At 60.0% G+C, this 21386-nt stretch overlaps 10 protein-coding genes across 10 annotated transcripts in view; 5 read left to right on the plus strand and 5 right to left on the minus strand.

The window, feature by feature from the left end:
* The window catches only part of SPRG_21242 (hypothetical protein), a gene marked incomplete at both ends in the record, with an annotated part of 2171 nt that extends 399 nt beyond the window's left edge, over positions 1 to 1772 (plus strand). The window contains 10 exons of the mRNA XM_012352188.1: positions 31 to 162; positions 209 to 334; positions 380 to 504; positions 564 to 687; positions 736 to 1010; positions 1069 to 1123; positions 1178 to 1231; positions 1277 to 1360; positions 1416 to 1640; positions 1689 to 1772. Of these exons, the coding sequence (XP_012207578.1) occupies positions 31 to 162; positions 209 to 334; positions 380 to 504; positions 564 to 687; positions 736 to 1010; positions 1069 to 1123; positions 1178 to 1231; positions 1277 to 1360; positions 1416 to 1640; positions 1689 to 1772 (1284 nt within the window). The remainder of the gene's footprint in view (positions 1 to 30; positions 163 to 208; positions 335 to 379; positions 505 to 563; positions 688 to 735; positions 1011 to 1068; positions 1124 to 1177; positions 1232 to 1276; positions 1361 to 1415; positions 1641 to 1688) is intronic.
* Positions 1773 to 2115: 343 nt separating this feature from the next.
* Positions 2116 to 5304, minus strand: SPRG_13128 (TKL protein kinase; the record flags this gene model as incomplete). Its single annotated transcript, XM_012352125.1, has 9 exons — positions 2116 to 2722; positions 2770 to 2859; positions 2908 to 3077; positions 3120 to 3215; positions 3263 to 3361; positions 3414 to 3578; positions 3628 to 3972; positions 4027 to 4157; positions 4206 to 5304. The coding sequence occupies 9 exons, from the start codon at positions 5302 to 5304 to the stop codon at positions 2116 to 2118; spliced, it is 2802 nt and encodes a 933-aa protein (XP_012207515.1).
* A 409-nt stretch (positions 5305 to 5713) lies between these two features.
* SPRG_13129 (hypothetical protein) lies at positions 5714 to 7306 on the minus strand (the record flags this gene model as incomplete). Its single annotated transcript, XM_012352126.1, has 3 exons — positions 5714 to 6081; positions 6132 to 6202; positions 6249 to 7306. 3 exons carry the CDS (start codon positions 7304 to 7306, stop codon positions 5714 to 5716), a joined length of 1497 nt encoding a protein of 498 aa, XP_012207516.1.
* A 690-nt stretch (positions 7307 to 7996) lies between these two features.
* On the plus strand, positions 7997 to 8711 carry SPRG_13130 (hypothetical protein; the record flags this gene model as incomplete). The annotated part of the gene is made up of 4 exons (XM_012352127.1): positions 7997 to 8186; positions 8230 to 8342; positions 8395 to 8464; positions 8518 to 8711. 4 exons carry the CDS (start codon positions 7997 to 7999, stop codon positions 8709 to 8711), a joined length of 567 nt encoding a protein of 188 aa, XP_012207517.1.
* Positions 8712 to 9070: 359 nt separating this feature from the next.
* On the minus strand, positions 9071 to 10617 carry SPRG_13131 (citrate (Si)-synthase). The gene is made up of 2 exons (XM_012352128.1): positions 10598 to 10617; positions 9071 to 10550 (listed from the first exon to the last, which is right to left on the minus strand). Exon 2 carries the CDS (start codon positions 10537 to 10539, stop codon positions 9157 to 9159), a length of 1383 nt encoding a protein of 460 aa, XP_012207518.1. The 5' UTR covers positions 10540 to 10550; positions 10598 to 10617; the 3' UTR covers positions 9071 to 9156.
* Positions 10618 to 11458: 841 nt separating this feature from the next.
* On the plus strand, positions 11459 to 13653 carry SPRG_13132 (hypothetical protein). The gene has a single exon (XM_012352129.1). The coding sequence runs from the start codon at positions 11480 to 11482 to the stop codon at positions 13598 to 13600; it is 2121 nt and encodes a 706-aa protein (XP_012207519.1). The 5' UTR covers positions 11459 to 11479; the 3' UTR covers positions 13601 to 13653.
* Positions 13654 to 13786: 133 nt separating this feature from the next.
* On the minus strand, positions 13787 to 14661 carry SPRG_13133 (hypothetical protein; the record flags this gene model as incomplete). Its single annotated transcript, XM_012352130.1, has 2 exons — positions 13787 to 14216; positions 14258 to 14661. 2 exons carry the CDS (start codon positions 14659 to 14661, stop codon positions 13787 to 13789), a joined length of 834 nt encoding a protein of 277 aa, XP_012207520.1.
* Positions 14662 to 15589: 928 nt separating this feature from the next.
* Positions 15590 to 17360, plus strand: SPRG_13134 (hypothetical protein). Its single transcript, XM_012352131.1, has 7 exons — positions 15590 to 15718; positions 15764 to 15878; positions 15926 to 16196; positions 16240 to 16367; positions 16415 to 17005; positions 17062 to 17132; positions 17183 to 17360. Exons 1-7 carry the CDS (start codon positions 15627 to 15629, stop codon positions 17229 to 17231), a joined length of 1317 nt encoding a protein of 438 aa, XP_012207521.1. The 5' UTR covers positions 15590 to 15626; the 3' UTR covers positions 17232 to 17360.
* Positions 17361 to 17519: 159 nt separating this feature from the next.
* On the minus strand, positions 17520 to 18111 carry SPRG_13135 (hypothetical protein). The gene has a single exon (XM_012352132.1). The coding sequence runs from the start codon at positions 18106 to 18108 to the stop codon at positions 17563 to 17565; it is 546 nt and encodes a 181-aa protein (XP_012207522.1). The 5' UTR covers positions 18109 to 18111; the 3' UTR covers positions 17520 to 17562.
* Positions 18112 to 18199: 88 nt separating this feature from the next.
* SPRG_13136 (hypothetical protein) lies at positions 18200 to 21285 on the plus strand (the record flags this gene model as incomplete). The annotated part of the gene is made up of 6 exons (XM_012352133.1): positions 18200 to 18688; positions 18736 to 19339; positions 19379 to 19543; positions 19591 to 20899; positions 20954 to 21251; positions 21280 to 21285. The coding sequence occupies 6 exons, from the start codon at positions 18200 to 18202 to the stop codon at positions 21283 to 21285; spliced, it is 2871 nt and encodes a 956-aa protein (XP_012207523.1).
* Positions 21286 to 21386: the final 101 nt, after the last annotated feature.

A 21386-nucleotide genomic window follows, 5' to 3' on the forward strand; every position in this document is an offset into this window, starting at 1 on the left:
TACGGTACGGTCGCGTCGCGCACGAGCAAGGTGCCACGGATGCTTGTGATTCTAGACCCGATGTACATCCAGAAGTTCAACATGATTGTGGCCACGCAGCTGGCCGAGCCTGCGCTGAGCGCACTTGCAGCGACGTGCCAGAGCCACGCGATCCCGCTTCTCGTACGTTGCTGGAAGGTCATGGCCATAGTCTAACATTGCATTGTAGATTGTTCACTCGTTTGGGCTCCTCGGCTACGTGCGCTTGCAAGTGCCCAACCACACGATCGTCGACTCCAAGCCCGACGCGCCGTTCCACGACTTGCGCATCGCCGAGCCTTTCCCCGAGCTTCTCGTGCGTCCTCTTACGTGTGTACAGAACCTTATGACGACGGACTAGAGCTTTGCCAACGAGTTCAACCTCGAGACCATGAACTCGCACGAGCATGGTCATGTGCCGTACGTGATCATCCTCATCCAGTCCATCAACGAGTGGAAGGCGGCCCACGGCGGCGACCTCCCCAAGTATGTGCTCACTCTCCCGCCTCCATCTTCTTCCGTCTGGCACTCATGAGCCTGCGCAGGACGTTCGTCGCCAAGAACGAGTTCAAGGCGCTCGTGCAGGCCAAGGCGCGCGGCTCGTTTGGCCAAGAACTCAACTTTTCGGAAGCCGTCGACAACGCGTTCAAAGCCTACACGCTGACCAAGGTCGTCGTCTATTCCAGGAATTTACCAAGTGCTTATGTGGGCTTGCAGGATGCGATTCCGGACGACGTCCGCGATGTCTTGGCGCATGCGTCGACGATGACGCTCACGGCGTCGACGGCGACGTTCTGGTTCATTGCGCGGGCGCTCGCGGGCTTTGTGGCGGCGCACGGGAGCTTGCCCCACAGCGGCCACGTGCCCGATATGACGTCCTTCACAGCGTACTACGTGACGATCCAGAAGCTCTACAGCGAAAAGGCCAAGTCTGACGCGCACCTTGTCTTCAACGCCACCAAGCAACTGCTCGCCGAGATCGACCCCACGCGGTATGTTTCATTTTGAGTGTCAAAATGTGCGATTTTAATCACCACTTTTATTGAATAGGACGCTCTCGGAAGAAGAGACGATCGACTTTTGCAAGCACGCGAGCTGCATTGGGGTACAGATTCGCTGCAGTATGTTGATCTTCGTGCTAACAACGGTCCACGGACAGATGCTGCAAACGCGGTCGCTCGCTGAGGAAGTTGCGGGCGCCAACCTCGCCGACGTACGCCTCGTTTCAAAGAGGTCGTCCATCTCACGCATTCCGTAGGTCGACATGGAGGACGAAGACAGCAAGCAGTCGCCGCTCATTTGGTACTTCTTGCTCCGCGCCGTGCACCGGTTTATCGCCGAGGTACACGCCACGGTTTGCGATAAACGAAGACTCGAATCGTTTTCTGTGGCGCTAGTTTAACAAGTACCCCGGGGTCCACGAAGGCCACGAGTACGAACAGGACGCCAAGTGGCTCGTACAGACAGCGCAGCTCCTCGCGGCGAGTGCGACGACGTCGGAGCCGTTTCCGGTCGACTGGATCTCGCTGGACCACGGCCGCGAAGTCTGCCGGCACGCCGAGGCCGAGGTGCACAACATTGCAGCGATCCTCGGAGGCATCGCGTCGCAGGAGGCTGTCAAGGTACAGACGACCGCCACTGGTTGCAGCGTCTGATGTGAGACATCGTAGATCATCACGAACCAGTTTACGCCGATCAACCACACGTACCTCTTTAACGGCATCACGGGTCGCGCCAACACATACCAGTTTTAAGTCCTTGAATGCAGGCGATCTCGAGTTGGTTCCGAGCCGATATTTTGCTACCTGGTTGCGCACTCATTTGATGTGTACACCAATGATGACACGCAGGTGGACCTTCAGGACGATGCGACGTCGTGGTTGTCCCCGCTGGCCTCCAGCTCGCACCCCAAGCAAGTTGGCAGCGCGCAATCGATCCTAGCAGATCTGTGCTTTCAAGTCATTTCAACATGCAATTTTTGTTCAAATTGGGAAATGCAAGTGCAATATGGGCGCAAATTCGTCGATAGCGCTGCTTTTCGGGAGGCTAACCTAATCATGCTGTGGCTAACCAGACTTGCGCCATCGACTGGGGGTGCTACCTCCTTGGTCCTGTGTCGCTTAAGCGGCGGGACCGTATCCAGCAGATGGAAGTGCAGTCGTCGTCATGCAGATGTGCGGTGAGCACGTCGATGATCGCCTCTGCTGTCGGGCGCTTGGCGGGGTTCAGCTCCAAGCACTGGTCGGCGAGAGCGCGCAGCCATGGCTTGCAGTTGTCGCTCATCTTCGGGCGCAGCTTGCCGTCGCGCACTTGTTGGGGGGTGACATCCTTGTCGGCCATGTCGGCGTATGGCATCTCGCGCGTGTCGAGCTCCGTGAGGACGACGCCGAACGAGTAGATGTCAGCAGATGTGCTATATCCGGGGCCGCTGCCACTGCGACCGACTCGATGGACTTCGGGCGCAATCCATAACTTGGTGCCGACGTTGGACGACATGCTGTCGTCGAGGGTGCGCGCCGAGCCGAGATCGCCGAGACGAATGTAGTGCTCTGTCGAGAGGAAGATGTTGAGGCTCTTGACATCTCGGTGTACTTTGCCAAGGCGGTGGAGGTCCGCAAGGGCTTTGGCGAGCACGAGGGCCACCTGGACTGTCGAGACTGGCAATGGCACATCCACGCCATAGCGCGCGTTCTTCAATGTCATGCTTAAGTCACCGCAGTCCATGTACTCGATGACCATCGTTGGCTGTACAGTGCGCCGCAGTCGGGTATCGTGATCAGCGGCTCGTGCGATCCATTGTCGATGACAGCAAGCAGCGGCTGCACGTACGGCGACGTACATCTAACGCATTGCGCGATCGGGTCTTCGTTTCGGAATCGAGGAGTGTACCCTTGCATTTCGTGCACCTCGTTGTGAATGAGGTTCATGAGGCGCGTATTAGGGTACCGCGGGCCCTTGAGCACCACAGTCTTGCCACGGTACGTAGCTCGGTAGAGGTCGACATCGGAACCGGCTTGGCGCGTCATCAAGCTCAAGTCCGTAATTCCGTCCATGGACGCCTAGAAGAAGTTGCCTCCCTCTTGGTAGCATGCATCACGCACCATCGTGATAGGACCCGGGTACATGCGATCGTAGAGCACTCGGGCCATGCTACGATGCCCGCGCTTGACCGCTTCTGCCAGCGTAGTCAGCTTCATCTAGATGTACATGACTCGTGCTACATAATAGTAGGAATATAGTGTACCGGAAGGGGGATCCAAGCGTCCGCTCCACGCTTAAGCAGGCCGTTGACAACATGATCTTGCCCCGCGAGGACCGCGCGCGCCAAGGCTGTGTACCCAAGCTACCACCAGGAAACATAAGAATAGGAGCTCAGAGGCTGGGTGCGGCAGTACCTCGTCGGTTTTATTGATGTCGCCTTCAGGGCGTTGAAGGACTGCCTTCAGCATTCCGAGTTTGTTGTCCTTGGGCTCCGTGGCGGGGAGTTGGTGAAGCGTCTCTTGGATGTCAGGCGTCTTGGACGTCTTCAAGCTGGTCGCGGTCATGACGGGTGGGCCCACCTAGCAAAACAGTAAACGACTGCAGCGAACAACACCGACTAATTCGCACCTCGTACTCCGGCTCCGACGTCTTCTCTTGGTCCAGTTTGGCGTTGTTGTAGCGCAGAGAAAGCGTGATGGACGATTTGGCGCTGCGGGCCGCTGGAATGAGCGCGTACGTCTGCTTCATCGTGGTCTTGTTGGGCAGCGACGCAATCGGGATCGCCACGACCGACATATACACAGGGCCGATGTACATGCGCTCGTCGTAGACGCGGATTTCAATATCGTCGTCGTCGCCTGGGACGTCAAAAGTGACCTTGTTGTCCTTTGTCCATTGCGGGTTGAGCGAGGCCGTGACGACCGATGTCTTGAACGTCTCGGAGCCGAGCGTCACCTCGCAGAACAGGTTCATCTAGATCGATGGAGCGATTACCACTGCCGCTAGAGATGTTGCGGTACATACCACTTGGGAGGAGGCTTTGGCGGGGGTCTGGATCGAGAGGATCTCGATGTCGACAGTTGGGCCATTCGAAGTAGTGCTGGCGATTAACGGTTTTTCCTGCCCCTCGGGAATCGACTGCAGTGTACCATTGATGCCTGGCAACGAGAGCTGATGATTTGTACACAAGAGCATCGATGTGCTACCTTCTTCGAGGATCGAGGGCATGCGGCTACTGCGCTCGAGCTGCGTTGACTCGACCAATGACGCTCTCTGGAGTGTTTTGGACGCGTCAATAGCGACCTTGAGCGCCTCGAGCCACTCCACTTTCTCTTCCTCGAATAAGCACGCCATGATGAGCTTGCGGTCGCCAGCCTCAAGCTCGAGGACGTAGTCGACGTGTGCATCCATGAGGTTGGCCGATGTTGACGGCAGCGACCGCACGGTACAAAGGCAGTCTACAAAGTTGACAACACCCTGCACCGTCTTATCTCTGGCGTCCTTGAAGTACTCGAGCTTTGTGACTGCAAGCACGACATGACACGCCTTCCATATCTTGGTCTTGTCGTCTAGTTGGTACAGCGGGCCTTCTTTGATGACCGTCAATCGGTTCTCTTGGATGATTTCCGTGATGGACTTTTCCGGCTTCAGCGGCGTCCGTGCCAAGCCGACCCCGGCACGGCCGACGCGCGCATTCTTCTCGATAACCGACATGCTGAGGTTTATGAGCTGGACCTCCTCGAGAATCGTATTTGGGATAAAGTCGAGCGACCGCGGCGGCAGCGTGGCCTTGATGAGGTTCTGGACTTGCTTGAGCGACATAAAGAGCACTTCGGTGCCGTTGACCTTGTACAGAATGTCGCCGGACGCGATACCCGACTCCTCAGCGAAGTCGCGGACACCCTTTACGATCGCGCCATCAACGCCAAAGCGCGCGCCAGCTTCGAGGTTGATGCCCATCTTGGCGTCGTCAAACACCACATTGTACGACGGCAGGTTAAGGTCCTCTGCCGAGGCGGCCGTCTTTTCATGCGCGGGTGCAATCTCAAACGTCAGTGCAAGCGGGCGTGGCTTCGTCTTGATGAGGTTGACCGCGTCGGCAAACGTCATGCCATCGAGCGGCGTACCACCGATCTCGACAAGGAGGTCGCCATGGCTGATGCGGCCAAAGAAGAGCTCGTTCAGGACCTTGTCGATCTTGAGGCCACGGTTCGTGACGCCGTTCGTGGGCGGTGTGATCGCAACACCAAGCCTCGCGCCCGGCGGTAGCTCTAGCTTGACCAGTTGGCGTGGGGACTCGGCCATTGCAATTGTATGAGTCTTCGCTGTCAGCTGCTGTCTTCTCGCTCGCGCCAGTGTTGCAATATGATATCCATAACTATTTCTCCTAGGAGGCAAGAAGACCCAGAAGCTCTCATAGAAACTTGTCGACAATACGAAATATGCTTCGGATATCATTCATGCGTCCAGACGACCAGACGACAACGGGGCTCACAAGAGCTGCTCACAACTGTTCGTCAGCGTATCAACGAGTTTGCAGGCTCGAGGTGGGTACACATACCAATGCATCAGACGACACGACCTTTCGGGCGCTCCTCGTCGCCACCGCACCAGTGTCAATTCGACACAGGTCGACCCCGCCCCATCATGAGCAGCTGACCAGGTGCAAATCACGAGTGGAGTTGGGTGTAAAAGTTCGCGTGAAGGAAATGACTCATGTGTTTTTGGAGTGGTTGCGGGCGAGTGCTGCGTTCTTGCTCCAGTAGCTCATGCTCGTTGTGAGCGTCGGCAGCTCTTCTTCGCGAAACGTCGAGCCCATGCGCTTGTAGCAGCCAGCATTGCACATCCGCGCCTGGACGTAGCCGGTGCTGTTGGACGCCATCTCGCACGAGCAAACGGACGACACGAGGCTCGCCAAGCTCTCGTGAAGCGCGGGGACGTTGAGCGCGTGGAAGGAGCCGCCGCGCCCGCCCTGGGAGCCCGCGCAGTTGGTCGAGCACGGGAAGCCCTCCATGTTGAGGTCGCCAAAGACCGAGAGTGATCTCGTCCCCGTCTTCCGCGGCGTCGAGAGACCCCACTTGGCTACACACGGCGTGTTTATAGGTACAGACAACAGTATGGTCGACGCGTACCATGGTTGCCGCCGGCGCCGACGCCGCCGAGAAGGGACCACGACACTTGGCCCATTTGTGGCAGCGGAAACCTAGTCCCAGATGAAGCAGCGTAGTATCAAACGATCCACACTGTACGTGGCTGCGACGAGGTTCTCGACATTGAAGGCAAACGTGCCGTCGGCTGTGAGGTTGAGTGGGCGGCCGATGCAGAAAGCGTGCGACGCCGAGGCGTAGACGTCGCCCGCACAGAGCGTCGGGATGCCGCTGGCGCCGTCCCACCACGTCGCTGCGCTCACGTCCGTGTCGAGCGACTGCGCGACGAGGGCCCACGGCGGGAGCGCATCGACGCCGGCCTTGAAGACAGACGTGATCGCCATCTGTGCCTTGGTCTGGAGCACCAGCGTCGTCGATGGCGTCTTGGGCAGCCGCGGCTTGGTGAGTGCATCGGCCATCGACTGCAGCGACGACGGGACGCCCGCTGCCCGCAACGACGCACTCGTCATGATCTCTGCGTCCGCCTTGTAAAAGTTGGCCGAGCAAACGCGTGCGACCTGGAGGCCGCGACCCAGCGCGTCCATGCTCGTCGCGGGAAGCGACATGGCAAAGAGGTGCTGGGCGTACTGGACGTTGTCCTCGCCTTGGCAGCCGAGCGGCACAAAGCCCGAGTCGTCACTACTCGGATCTGGGTAGTTGGGAATCGACGCCTGCAGCGCGACGCCGCCCGTGTTTGCGTCAAACGCCAAGAAGCCTTTGGCGTGTGCGTTAAAGGCGTTCGTGCCTGAGCACTGCCGCGCGGTGCTCTCGCCCTGCGCGATGGCGTAAAACTGGTCGTTGTAGTACGCCCAGTACGGCGACGCCGCCTTTTGCTTGAGCGTCTGGCTCAGCGGGTCATTGCCGCCTTGGCCGAGGCAGTCGTAGCCAAGGTCCTTGAAGTACCGGAACGTCGGGTGCTTGGCGTCGGCGTAGAGGTAGCAGAGGCCAGACCCGCGCGACTTGTCGCCCGTGCACGATGGCGCGGCGCAGTCGCATGTCGGCACGAGCTTGCCGGCCGCGTTCTTGACCTGCGACGGCAGCTTGAGAATCGCCCACCAGTCGACAGGCTGGCCAAAACCATCGAGCGCATCGATGGAGACGGCGGTCGATGACGATGCGGCTACAACGCCGAAGAGGAGCACGACAAGCCGAGCAAGCATACCGCGCGAAGAATGGCAGGGAATGTAGTGGGTCCTTCGAGCGACAAGCTGATAGATGCCTCTGTCCTCTGTCCAGTTGAGGATGCGCCAGCAAAGGTGATAGCTGGCATCCCATCCTCGCGTTTAAAGCCTGGCACGTGCCCTGCGCGGTCCCTCACATCATGCTCGCAAGCGTCAAGAACAGTCGACGGACTCTTCCTCGTCGCTGGCGACCAGGAGTGATATGCTAATGCGTCAACAAGTTTACTATACGTATAGATGCAAGCCTCTGGCACATTGCTCGTACTGTATCGTGGAACGACCCGCTGACTGCCGGCTTTACAAGCTCTAGCAACCTTGTAGGTTTGGAGTTGATTGCGGGAAGCGCAAGGTTGTCGTATACGCCGTCGACGTCAGCCATGCCCGCTGCAAGAGCACTCTACTCGGTCGAAACGAAGAAAGACAACTTGAACAAGAAGTCGTCCATTGGGGTCGTCACATACCCTGGAACACCCATGCTCCGATACAACCAAGAACTCCAAGTTTGCAGGCATGGTTTGCAGGTATGCTTGTGCATGCGCCACGTCATGACGAGCAAAATAGTGTGCATTGTGAAAGGAGAAAGGTTGCCACCGGTTGATGGTCCCATTATCCGGAGTACTCCGGATACGCGGGGTTTTTGCTCCGTCGGCGAGTGAAGTTGCATTGGAGATGGAGGAGCAGCCAGTGGTGAAGCCGCCGTCGGGGACGCCGTCGCCGGCGACGACGTACCCGTACTCGTTCAACCCGTTCACATTTCCTCGGAGCACGTCCTTTGCGCCAGGCCAAGCCATCCCGAACTTCTACCCGATCTCGATCGCAGATACATGCGCCTTCAAGACCATCACGTCGGGCGCGATGGGTGCGTAGCCACCAACGTTGCTGCGATGACTGAAGCCTTGTAGGCTACGTGCTCGGCCGCGCCATGGGCCTCCTCTTGAGCTCGTACGAAGCGATTACTCCACCGATTCCAGTGCCTGGTCAGCGCGAGTTGCCCAAGGTGCCGTGGCGTGAACAGGTAGCGTGCGTGTCCATGCTTCGAGGCTTCTCCTAACGGCGTCTGGTTCCAGCTGCAAGTGTCGGGGCGTATGATCGGCGAGAAGAGCACGTCATGGGGCCGCAACTTTCTCTTCTTCTCGGGTTCGTTTTGCGGCTGCCCGCGTGCAGCAACATATCTTCTATCGTCTGTGTAGCAATGATCTCGGGCATGGAATGCCTCGTCGACAAGGGTCGTGGCCATCACGACATCACGAGCGTGGCCATCGCAGGCTGCGCGACGGGCGCCGTCTTTGCTGCGGGCCAAGGCGTCCAGGCGCAGTGCCTCGCGTGCGGTGGCATGGCTGCGTTCTCGGCCGCCATGGAGCACTTTATGCACGGCGGCGACTAGAGTAGAGCATGTAGTAGCAGTCGCGGCTTCAATATGCAATCCATATCCGTATCTTGGTCGTGTGTTGTCGGTACCCAGCAGGCCGCTGTTCTCCGCGCCCAGCTGCCGGCAGCGGATTCCGTTGCCTTCATCGTCGGTTGCCAACGACTGGCAGCGAGCATGATTAGCAAATCGGGTGCGATTTGTGCAGGCGCAGGCCAAGCACCAATCGCCGCCCACTTCAAGAAGGTATCCTGCGACGCCGGATCATGGTCAAGAAAGTGTCCATGACGCGCCACGGGGTATCCCTCCCGACCAGAGGACGGGCCGGTGGTCGAGATGGCTGTTTGAGCTTTCTGCTAGTCGTCGATGTAGCGAGACCGTGGTGGAATATAGCCCATCTCGTGTGATTTGTGTGTTAGATAGTAATAGTATACTACGAGTACAGTCGTGGTTGGAGGCGCGCTTACTTCTTGAAGTTGTTGTTGATCCATTCCGACGTGACCGACTTGGGGCGCTCGAGCGGGAGGCCGAGCGCGCGGTCCCAGAAGAGCTGCGAGAGCACACCCATGGCGCGCGAGACACCGAAGAGCACCGTGTAGTAGTTCTTCTGCGTGAGGCCGTAGTGGTGGAGAAGCACGCCCGAGTGCGAGTCGACGTTCGGGTACGGGTTCTTCGTCTTGCCGTGTTCCGTCAAGACACCCGGCATGACCTGGTAAATAGTTTCGACGATCTGGAAGAGGCGGTCCTCGGGCATGTGCTTGAGGGCGAACTCGCGCTGGCACGAGTAGCGCGGGTCCGTCTTGCGGAGCACGGCGTGGCCGTAGCCCGGGATGACCTTGCCCGAGTTGAGCGTGTCCCAAGCGAACTGCGTGATCGTTTCCTTGTTCACGGCAAGGTTCTTCGACTTGAACTCTTCGTCGAGGTCCATGATCCAGCCAAGCACTTCCTGGTTGGCGAGGCCGTGGAGCGGGCCGGCAAGGGCGTTGAGGCCGGCGGCCACCGAGAGGTACGGGTCCGCGAGCGTCGAGCCGACAAGGTGCGTCGTGTGCGCGCTGGCGTTACCGCCCTCGTGGTCGCTGTGGATCACGAGGTAGAGGCGCATGAGCTCGTCGAAATGCGGGTCGTTGTAGCCGAGGAGACGCGCGAAGTTGGCGGCGTAATCGACCGACGAGTCGTACTGCATGTCGAGGCACTCGTCAAAGTACGAGTTGCGGTAGATCGTGGCGGCGATCTCCGGGATGCGGGCAATGACGTTGAGCATGTCTTCGTACGTGTGGTGCCAGTACGTCGACTTGTGGATACCCTCCTGGTACTTGCGGGCAAAGATGCTGTCCGTCTGCATGGCCATGATGGCGATCGAGAACTGCGTCATCGGGTGCATGTTCTTGGGCAAGTCGCAGAGCACGGCCTTGACGTGGTCCGGGAGCTTGGAGCGAGCGTGGAACTCGGCCGTCAAGCTGTCGGCCTGGGCCTTCGACGGGATCTCACCCGTCAAGAGCAGCCAGATGAGGCCTTCCGGGAGCGGCTCACCGCCCTCGACGGCGGTCGGGAGCTTCTTCTGGAGCTCCGGGATCGTGTAGCCGCGGAAGCGGATACCCTCCTCGGCATCGAGGAGCGAGGTTTCCCAGAGCATGCACTTGACATCACGGGCACCGCCAATGCACTGGTCGACCGTGACTTCGCCGAGCACCTTGTTGCCGTGCTCGGCCTTGAGCTTCTTCATGGCTTCCTGGCGGAGCGGGACCTGCTCCTTGAGCACTTCGAAGAGCGAGCTCGTCGACGTCGAGAAGGCCTTCGTGGACGTCTTGGCGGCGGCGCGGCGCAGGGTGGACGCAAAGAGGCTCATGGTAGCAGCAACTAGACACAGACTTAGATCTTAGGCTACGACAAGTGCAATCTCGTACGTCTTGAGCTCGGCGGAGGCAAACCGGAAATGAACCGCCGAAGAAATGTGTGGATGGATTTCACCACATATGACGTCAACATGCCACATTTAAGCGTGGCCTCCCGGTCCGACCAGAAATCGCCCCTTCTTTTTAAATACGATCCTTTGTTTAATTCAATCTCCTTACATAAACACGTCGTTGAGGCGCCAAATGGGAATAAAAACCGGCGCGCCGCCATCAACAATTTAATTGTCGTGGCCGGTCCGGAAGGATCGGCCTGGGACATGTGCAGAATTCGGACTTGTCCGATTTGTAGCCGCCACATCCCAAGGAATCTTGAACTTTGTATGAGCGGACCAGGACACTGGTGCCACGAAGCCCATGGTCGTTTCAAAGCACTTCAACATCATTTTCCGGATACATGTCCGGATAAGAAGGCAGCCGAGGGCCAGTCGACGAAGAAGATCGCTGCGAAAACGCCCCTGGCCTCGACAACGCGTCTCGTGTCATGATCCTACTTATAGCTTCGTGCATAAGTATACTGGATTTATAGTACTAGTACACGTAAAAGGCTGCTTCGTTTGCGTTAAACCAGATTTTTGTAATACCAGAGCACGATATTACGGGGATGGGCGGCGAAGGGCAATTTGCCACCTGCGGTGCCCAATGGATGATGGCCAGCGCCATCTGGGAAAGCCTTCAGAAAGTGCCAGCCAGTGAGACGCTTCTGAGAAGCTAGCGGAGATTCGGTTCCCGGCAACGACATCCGGATATACATCCGCATAATCCGAAGGATCTTCTCCGGATACTCTATGCGGATCTCACAGCCACCGAGCCGGATACGTATCCGGATCGAACGTGGAATGTCGGGACGCTTGTTCTGTATTCAAGCGACCGACGATGGTGCGTCCTTGCCGCGTAGTCGCTTGGCTCCTCGCAGCCTGCGTCGCCTCCATGGCCGAGGGCGGCGCCGTGACCGCGGGCGCGCCCGGCAATCCGATCGTTCCCGCCGGCGAATGCGTCCGTCTCTTCCACTCGAAGGGCGACGTCGGCTGCCACAGCCTGGACAAGCAGGGGACCCGCGCTCGCCTTGTGAACGTCGCAACGCAAGACCAGCTTAATGGCCTCGTGCTCGCCGAGTCTAGCATCCTCATTATGCCCGAGGCTCTCTTCACGAAGGCCAACGTGGCCAAATTCGATGCCACGTACACGAAGGGGCTTCTTATCTACCCACCGAGCAGCAACGCGACGACGTACAACTTGGACGCGCCGAGCCCTCAAGGCGCGGGCACGATCGACGGCGCGCTCAACCCAACGTTCGGTAACTACTCGTGGAACCCGCTTGGTCGCAACCTGATGGGCGAGAGCTTCCCGTACCCCGTCGTGCAAGTGCAGTCGGCGGACGCGGCGCAGCGTTTCGTCACGCTGGCGGCCAAGAACGACGGTGTTCCGACCGACTCGTCGTTTGGCGTTGTTTACCGCTCGCTCATGAAGTACTACTTTGGCCCGCCCAAGATGGACTCGCCCACGTGCTTGGGCTTCAAGAACATCCGCGACCAGCGCAGCCCCAAGTGCTACCCGGTCGGCGGCCAAAGCTCGTGGGGCGTCAAGGGGGACCTGAGCGCGCCCAAGCCGATCCTCATGGCCATGGCAGCCATGGACACGAACGCGTTCTCGCATGTCTACGCGCCGGGTGCCAATGCCGGCGCGTCGGGTCTCGTCGCGCTCCTCGCGGCCGCCGACGCCTTCAAGTCGATTCCGAGCTCGGCGTTGAGCAAGCACATTGTCTTTGCGGCCTTCCAAGCCGAAGCGTACGGCTTTGTGGGCTCTCGCCGGTTCCTCGCCGACCTGACGGCCAAGGCCAACAACTGTGCGCGCACGATCACGGCCACAACGCCGTTTGGGACGGCGTTTTGCGCCCGCCCGCTCTCGACCAGTGTCGCGATCTCGGGCTTGTCCATGGGACGCATCGAAGCGGCGATTGCCATCGACCAAGTCGGTGTCGGCTCCAATTTCTCGGTGCACATCAATCCGTCGGCGCCCACCGCAGCCATGCAATCGGTCGTCGATAGCCTCACGAAAGCGCCGTCGGCCCTCGGCGCCGTGGCCAAGAGCTCGGTGAGCGGCGTGCCGCCAGGTCCGCTCGTGTCGTTCTTGAACGACAAGGAGTACGGCAACGCGTCGCTTGTCGCGGCCGTGCTCTCGGGCTACGACAAGGCGTTTCCTGCGGCGTACCACAGTCGCTTCGATTTGAACACGTCGATTGACGCGACGGCCGTCACGACGGCGGCGCAGGTGCTCGCAGAAGCGCTCTTTGCGTCCGCGGCGGGCAGCGGCTCGACGCCGGTCGTCAACGGCACGCTCGTGGCCGAAATGGTCGCGTGCATCACGACCGACTGGTCGTGCCCGCTCATGAAGGCGGTCTCGACGCCGTTTGTCAACTCGATGATCGACTACTTGACGCTGACGGCGACGTCGTGGCCGTCGTCCATGTCGCCCGTGACGCTCTACGCCGGCGTCTACTCGAGCGATCGCGTCGCGACGGCTGTCCTCAACAACACGTTTAGCGGCACGGTCGCCTCCGTTGCCGACGACGTTGTCTGGAAGGACTCGAACACGCTGAGCTTGTTCCCGAACGCATACGAGGTGTTTACGCGATCGTTTTTGGCAGCCGCGCTCGGGGAACCCACGACGGCGACGTGCAAGCTCTCGAAAGACTGCAAGGGCACTGACCTCGAGTGCGTCTACCCGGGTGTCTGCAAGACGCGCGCCGCCCACTTCCACGACGCGTACTCGCCCGGCCTCGAGAAGGAGACGACGCCCGGGCTCTTCAAGGTCCTCAACGCCAACCTGCCGCTGTGGACCGAGCCCAACTGGGACGCGCTCGGGACGTTTGTGTACCCGGATCCGCGCTCGACGATCGGGTACGTGGCGCTGGGCGTCGGCATCCTCGCCATCGGCCTCGGCTACGTCATCGCTGCCCGCTTTCTCGCGCACTTTCGGAAACAAAAGCTTCTCTAAGCACCCGCGCCTGCGATCGCCACCTACGTCACCACTTGCATAATCACATGTCTGGATACCTTGTCTTGTGGATCGCAATGGTCGCCATAAAAAGGCGTGGACCCGTTGGGTCGTCATGGAACCAGACAACATGTCACAAACAAATACTATGGTCTACCTAGCGAATGGCCTCGGACCGATTCGGTCTTACGAGCGTGCGATGACCTCGGCCGTGTCGGGCGCCGTGCCGGCATCAGGCTGGACGGCGTTGGGCCGCAGCACCAAAACTGTGGCCGGCGACGGGTCGAGCGGGAAGCGGAAGTCGATGACGCCAGGAATGTCGTCGGACGCGCCGCAGCACGCGCACCCTTCGAACGCGATGCAGCTAAAGACGAGCGAGAACATGAAGAAGACGAAGAGCATGATGTCCGTGTAGTAGAGCATCACACGGTGCGGCTCGTTGTGCTTGAGGTACTGCGTAAACTTGTGCGAAATGCGCGACGCAACGTACGTGACCCAGAGCCCAAAGAAGAGCAGCGTGCCGATCCAGCCGAGGAAGATCGGGTAGCGAAAGAGGGTCGCGCCAAAGTTGACGGCCGTCGCAACAAGGGCCACGACAAGAAGCGACGCCACCCCGCTGTGCGGAAGCCCACGAGCGTCGTCGATGACGTGGCGTACTGCGAGACGGCGCCCATGACGACGAGCGTGACCAAGAACGAGATGTCAAACGCGAGGCAGATCGGGACGGTTGCGCGGTGGTCGAGCTCGGCCAGGAGCACGCCTTGCACGGCCGTGTACGTGCTCAAGACGCCGAGGCTCGCAGGATACGGGCACCGCTTTTGGTACAAGATTAAGAGGCACAGAAGGAGGATCACGACAAGGAGCCAAATGTACTGCTGCCCAATCACAATCTTGTCGAGGTCGACGCTGGAGACGGCGCCCTCGAGGATCGAAACGACGGCCACCTGCAGCACGAGCTGCGACGTGTAGAGACCAAAGAAGATGCGTCGGATGCGCCGATGCAGCGCATTGTCCAGCACCCGCGGCGACTGCGGCGGCCCACTCGCGACCGCCAGCATCATCGGATGGCCTTTCTACTTGCAACCGATGGGGCGGTTTCGAGAAACGGTTATTTTTGGCGCCCGAGGGACAACAGGTGGCGCCACCTGCGACACGCACCGTGATCGCGAGAGCCTCGCCCATGGGCTAATCCGCGGAAGTTCGCTGGCGGCGGCTGAAGCTTCGCGGCGCCTTCGTGTCGCATCGGCATCACCACCAGCAAATGCACACCACATTGCCTGATCCGTCGCGTAGCCGTCAACAATACACGTACTGCTTTCTATTGGAAAGGTACTTGCGCGCGGAGGAAATGCTGTTCGATGGATGGTAGGATGGTGCCACAGCCTTGCACGTAGCGTCCGTCGTTTTGTCTGCAACGTCTCGCGCTTGATTCGAGTGCCCACGCTGCTGCCATGCCAGCTGCGCTCTTTGGCGATGACGCTACGGCAGACAGAGACCCTTCCAGTCAGTACCTTCTCCAGCCCTACGCTTCAGTTGGCCGACGACTCAAAACCAAAGGTCCAGTGATGACGTTTGGGGTCGACTGGACCTCCTACGCGGGCATCAATGTGAAGAGAACGGGAAGTCGCGTAGAACCTCTAGGGGATGGGACGCGCCTGATGCAGGGACGATACGCTCCAGCCTCAAGCTTTGACTCGGCCTTGTACAGAGTAGGTTCGTGGACATGCATGGGACGACGCCACATACCGCTTGGCACACGCAAGCGCTAGACATGGAATTTCTCGGCCCCTCCCAAACCCGTACTAGAACACCATGCGAAGCTTGGACGCCTTGGGCCCTCTATGTATAACGCTCAGCTTCATGCGCAAGGCTATGACCGCAGTTTGAAACAGCAGAGACTGCGATGAGCACCGTCGACCGGTATGGAGCGCGTCCAGCAAGGTAAAGTAAGACCTGGATCGGCCATACGGAGATTGGATTGGCTGTTGGGATTTGTGGTCGCATTTGATTGGCTTACGCATGGCCAATGGCTTCGGGTCTTCAAACGACGATGGCCTCGCCGACCGAGACGACAACAGCAACGTACTTTGCGGGCCTGGCCGCAGGCAAGCCCATTCGGTGCGCTCGTGCGACGTAGCTGGTGGTGCTAACGCTGCAGCGTAGCTATGGCATGACTGCGTCCAAGGGCAAAGCGCTCTTCGCGACCAAATCCTTTGGGCCGGGCGAGCCCCTTTTCCACGAGATGCCGTTCGTGTCGATGCAGCACATTCCCAACCAGGTATACATTGAACGCACTTGAGAACCCGCGCAGATAGCCTGCTCTAGTCGCTCGTCCAAGGCTGCGAGAATTGCCACGTCATTGTCGGCTCGATTGAGCAGCAGCTCGCCCATGTGCTGCACGTCGAGGTCGGTGCAGTGCCGCCGCTGCCCAACCAGCTCGTGGGCAAGGTACCCGTGAACGGCAAGTGCACGTGCGCTTGCGGCGCCATCTATTGCTCACCGACGTGCCGGTCCGCGGCCTGGGAACGCTACCACTGCGCGCTCTGCACGGGGCACCCGGACACGCCAATGCACGACTTTCTGCAGCACGCCATCGGTAGACGTCATGTCCTGCCTTGGCTCTACTACATCAAACGTAGACACGAACGAGATCTTCCTCCTCGCAGCGCAAGTGCTCGGCCGCATCTGTGTCGCGTACGCCAAGGACCAGGACCTGGCGGCCGCGCGTCGGCCCGTCGACATGTTTTGCAAGCTGCCGTGGTGGGAGGTAGAACCATGTCCACGGCAACTGCCGTCACGCTATTCATTGCGTAGGTCGTTGCCTCGGAAGAGGACCTCGAGGAAGGCCAGAGCATGGACGAGTACTGCGGCGTCTTCCGGCACCTCCTCGAAGAGACTTTTGCGCTCTTCATGGACGGTCTTCGCTTCAATGTGGCGCACTTGGCACTGCACGAGCCGCACCCAGACGAGGCGTCGGACTATATGAGCGGCCTGCACTGGGAGAACGTCGTGGCCGATGGCATCGCGAACGGGTTTCTCTCGGTCGACTTTTTCGCCAACGTCGTCGGCATGTTTGAGATGAACAACATCAGCATGGAGGTGCGCCACCCGCTCTCGCTTCTCGCCGAGCGCTACGAAGACTCGGGCGACGCTGAGATTGCTGCTTGGCTCGACGTGGTGGAGGCCCAAGTGCGTGTCCAGGTCAAGATGCACATGGACGACGACGACGACGACGACGACGACGGACATGAAGAGGAAGAGGAAGACGACATTATGTACCCCGACTTGGATGGCACGGCGCTCTTCTCGCTCGTGTGCACGATGAACCACAGCTGCGAGCCCAACGTGGCCGTCTGCTACGAATCGAACGGTCTCGCGACCGTCGTCGCCTTGGCGCCGATCGCGGTTCGTTGGGCGTTGGCTCAGATTCTCGTTGTACTTATCATTTGATGTGTCTGTAGACGGGCGACGAGCTCTGCATTGCGTACATTGAAACGGAGCAGGACGTCGAAGCGCGCACGCACGACCTTCGGTATGTGCACGATGACATTCTGATTTGGTCGAATCCGACGCGCTCATTAGCGAGTACAAGTTTGAGTGCCAGTGCCCGCGCTGCCTCCGCGAGCGCTAAGCTATACGGCGTCAACTACAAGTCGTGCCATGTGCTTCCACATTGCACTTTGATTTTGGATTGAAAATGACATTGCACTTGGCGATAACGTCAGCATTCGTTGGCGCCGAAACCAGGTGAGTGAGGGAGCACTTCTTGTCCCACATGTAGCAGTACCAAGCGCGTTGGCATCACTGGTTGTGACGTGGCCAATACCTTGGCACTAAGCCGCGTGACGAAGACGTGCTTCCGTGGATGTCGGGGTTGGAAGCACAGCGATGTGGCTCATTGCGCGACGCAGAAACAAGTTCCAGTGTACAAGATACAAATTAAGATACGCGGTGGGTCGAGCTTATCCAGTGCTCTCTTGACTGTCGGGATACGTCGATAGTCGCTGGCGCTTGGTGACGACAGCAACGGCGATTTCGGCCAGATCGTCGGCCAAGAAGGCTGGAGCTGGCGCAGTCTTGAAGGAAGCATATCGGTGCGAACCCAGCGCTTTGTGTCGATGCGACCGGTTGGTCACAAGCACCGACGACAGCGTGTCGACGGGGACCTTGGAGGACGGAACCTCGGGCGTGCTTCGGTCGTCATCGGGCACCATTCGGTGCGTGCGCGCAGCACGGCTCAGACCTTTTCGAAGAAGCGTGACGCCATCGCGGTTCTCTCGCAGCATTTTGAGCTCGGCGGTGAGGTCTTCGAGGAGCTGCGTCTTGAGGGCGTGCACCTGCGCCTCGTAGCGCCGCGTAGCTGCTTCGACCGCCTGGGCGTACACAACGCTGGCGCCACGTACACGTAAGCTTGCGCGCGCCTGGATCTGCCCCAGCTCGTGCGCCTTCTTGGTCTCCAGGACGTGCTTTAGGTGCGCGACGTGGTCCTCGGGGCCGGCGTATTGCATCGGGAAAACCGCAACTGGCACGGTATCCGGTCTGCCGAGCGGATTATCCGGAGGATCCCACTTGCATATTGCCAGCGTCGGCAGCATCGGCATGGGGCTGCATGCAAACGCCGAGATCTTGGTGTACACAATGCCCGTCGGGAACCTCTCGATGGAGCTCTACGAGGAGTACATGGGCGTCCTCCAGAGCGCAGCCGTGATCCCCATCAGTAGCTTGACGCGGCCCGGCGGCTACAGCGCCGAGCTCTCGCCGTTCCGGTCGCTCTCGTGGGAGAGCTCGCAAGCGATCAAGTACCGCTTCCTCGACATGAACCGGGTGCTGCACCTGCCATGCGAAGAGGTACATGCGTCGCGCCGCCCATTGGCGCTTCTCGGCATCTGCCACTGCCCGACGACCGAGAACCTCCGGGAGGCGTACCACCACTTTACGACGGTCGCGGCGCAGTTCCCGACGACGATCGCCCACAAGTGCTTCGCCTTTGAGCACGCGTTTGGCGCTGGCACGCTCGACGACGTCGCCGTCCTCGATAACCTCGTCATGTTCCCGCTCGCCGCGCCTTTGTCCGACGGCCACACGACGGTACCGCGATTGCCTCTTCCGACAGGTCACTCCCCGTTGGTCTGTAGGTGTCACTGCACCTCCAAGTCGTGCTAGACTCGCTCACCGTCACGATTCTCATGTCGCTTGAGAGCTCGATCCGCGCGGCCGTGCGACAGCACCAGCAGACGGGCTCCGCGGCCACGACCGACCAAGCGACCGCCGACGCGCAGCTCGGGCGCAAGTCGATCCGCTCCAAGATGGCACTGCGTCGGCGTCGATTCCTTTGCAGGCGCTACCGGTGGCAGCGACGCCGGGGCGAACCCGATCGGGCTCGATGGTCCCATCCACCACGACGGCATCGGCGCCGTCGTCGGGTGGCGGTACGCTGGCTATGGCTGGCGATCATGAGCTATTTCGATGAGTGTTTAGGCACGGGTTTGCTTGGACTGCTGGAGAAGGAGCCACGCGGCCGACGGCGCATGATCATGCGGCAGCGCAAGCTCATGGGCGACTACAGCCTCCTCCTCGCGTGCTATAGCGACGCCCTCGAGTTCTACCTCTCGGCCCTCGACGGTCTTCGTGAGGACGAGCGCCGGGCGTCGAGTGCGTTCAGCGACACGCTCTGGCTTGCAGCGGCGCTCGAAGGCTACGTGACGAGCCTTGTGCTGCTCGTGGCGCCGCCATTTCCAGGTACCCTAGCATTGCTGGCTCTGGTCTAAATCTCAATAGGTGGCAACACGACCAATGTGAAACTCAACGTCGAAGTCATTGAGAAAGCGTCCGAGGCGATCGTGCTGTATGCCAAGGCGCATTGCTTTGGCCTCGAAGCGCGCTTGGTTTCGGCCATTGGCGACTACTACGTGGCCGTGCACGCCCATCTCTCGGCTCAAAAAGGTACGCATACGTGCTGTTTGGCGTCGAATTGAGTTGTTCGGTGGCAGGCACCGCCGACGAAGCGATTTGGGTCCGGCAGCTCGCCCTCGAGACCCACGCGCGGCTCGTCGTCTGCTTTCCGTCGCTCTCGGTAGACCTCCGGTTGCAGCATTTGCTCGAAATGGCGGCGCAGTGTGGCCCCTTGCGCTGCGTGCGAAAGCAAGCGTTCTTCCTGCACGAAGCGGCGTCTCTCCTCGTGTACAAGCACCGCCTCGCGTCGCCGCCAAAAGTCGCCGACCTCCGCGCAGCGCTCTTCCTCGACCAAGTCGCGCTCGAGCTGCTCGACGACGCGACGAGCTGGGTCCACTTGCGGTTTCTCGTGCTGCGCCAGCTCGTCGCGATCGCTCGGATTTGCCACGCGTCGCCCGACACGATTGTGCGCTACGCGCTCGCGCTCCTGCAGCTGCTCACGGCGCTGCGACGGGACGCCGCGTCCGCAACGCCAGTGTCGATGCCGTCCAACATTTGGAACGACGGCTTCCTCGAGCCGTTCTCGTCGTCGACGGCCGAGACCGACCGCGTGCCGGCACCGTTGCACGTGAAGACGCAGAGCGTCTACTACGCGCCGCCGCCATCGTACGAAAAAGACGTGCGCAAGGCCATGGCGAACGCGAGCTTCTTTGGCGTCAAGCATCTGCCGACAACGATGGCGGCCGCAACGACACCGCGCCTCCTCTCGACGCCACGGCAGCTCATGACGGCGGTCCTCAACGTCCCAACGAGCTTTGGCGTCTCTGACAGCGCAAGAGAAAACCACCGGCGCGTCGACGTCACCGCCAAGAGCGCGGATGCCGAGACGCCGTTCTTGGAACTGCACACGGACATTGACGTGGCATTGTGGCAGGGCGCGTGCTGGGCACTACTGCAGTCGGACCCTGGGAGCCGCACCCGAACGGTCGTCCCACTACTGGATCGGCTGCTGGATGTTCGCTCGATGACGCCGTTGGCGCCACGCCCGCTCGTGCCCGCGTCCGAGGTTCGCCGCCTCGTGGACCCTGTCGCGGCCAAAGCGACGTTCATGTACAACCCGTTCCAGGCAAAAACGACGGCGTCGGCAACGACCGTAGCGACATCGTACGTCTACGCGCTCGGCGATCTCGTCGGCATCGATGTCGAGGCGGCCAACCCACTGGACATTGCACTGGTGCTGCCGCAGCTTCAAGCGTACTGCAGCGGCCACATGCTCGCCTACCCCGCCGCCGCGAGTCTCACACCGCGCCAAGCGCGTGTTTCGGTGCTCTTGACGCTGCGCCCTCAAGCTGTCGGCGACCTTGTTCTCGAAGGCGTCGACTGCATCTTGCCCCAGCAAACGCTCCAGTGCGCTTGATTCGATGGTTGATGTATTGGACGACTCAGTGATACTATCATTAGGTACCGCTTGCCCCGGCCCGTGAGTCTGCAGGTCGTCGATGCGATCGCGCTGGCCGACTGGAAAGGCGCAGATGGACCGGTGACGCTCTTCGCCAACGAAGACCGCGTGCTGCCCATCTCGCTGCGCAACGCATCAACGGCCCAAAGCATGGACGACGTGACGCTGCTTTTGTCGGTGCACCGGCAGACCGACGGGTTCCACGCCCCGGCCACGACCATCCTCGCTCTCGGTGCCCCGGGTCGCGTTGCCATCGCTGATTTTGCCATTGCTTGGGACGCCGTCGCACTAAACTCGGACGTACGCCTTTATCCATGTCATGTTGCAGGTTTGACATTGTATGTGCTAGCGACGACTGCCGCCTCAAGAGACGCTGCCTCTGCCATTGCGTATCGAGTCGACGCGACCCGACGTTGTCGACGTCAAGCTGCGTGC

The sequence above is a fragment of the Saprolegnia parasitica genome, assembly GCF_000151545.1.
Source record: "Saprolegnia parasitica CBS 223.65 unplaced genomic scaffold supercont2.93, whole genome shotgun sequence".
NCBI classification, from domain to species: domain Eukaryota; phylum Oomycota; class Saprolegniomycetes; order Saprolegniales; family Saprolegniaceae; genus Saprolegnia; species Saprolegnia parasitica.

What these genes read in the sequence shown, in the direction of transcription:
- SPRG_13134 (XM_012352131.1), top strand. Translation starts at nt 15,627, where the DNA reads ATGGCTTCGGGTCTTCAAACGACGATGGCCTCGCCGACCGAGACGACA. An exon ending in CTTTCTGCAGCACGCCATCG is followed by an intron (nt 16,197 to 16,239) that starts GTAGACGTCATG and finishes CATCAAACGTAG; the next exon opens with ACACGAACGAGATCTTCCTC. An exon ending in GCGCGCACGCACGACCTTCG is followed by an intron (nt 17,133 to 17,182) that starts GTATGTGCACGA and finishes CGCGCTCATTAG; the next exon opens with CGAGTACAAGTTTGAGTGCC.
- SPRG_13131 (XM_012352128.1), bottom strand. Translation starts at nt 10,539, where the DNA reads ATGAGCCTCTTTGCGTCCACCCTGCGCCGCGCCGCCGCCAAGACGTCC.
- SPRG_13135 (XM_012352132.1), bottom strand. Translation starts at nt 18,108, where the DNA reads ATGCAATACGCCGGCCCCGAGGACCACGTCGCGCACCTAAAGCACGTC.
- SPRG_13132 (XM_012352129.1), top strand. Translation starts at nt 11,480, where the DNA reads ATGGTGCGTCCTTGCCGCGTAGTCGCTTGGCTCCTCGCAGCCTGCGTC.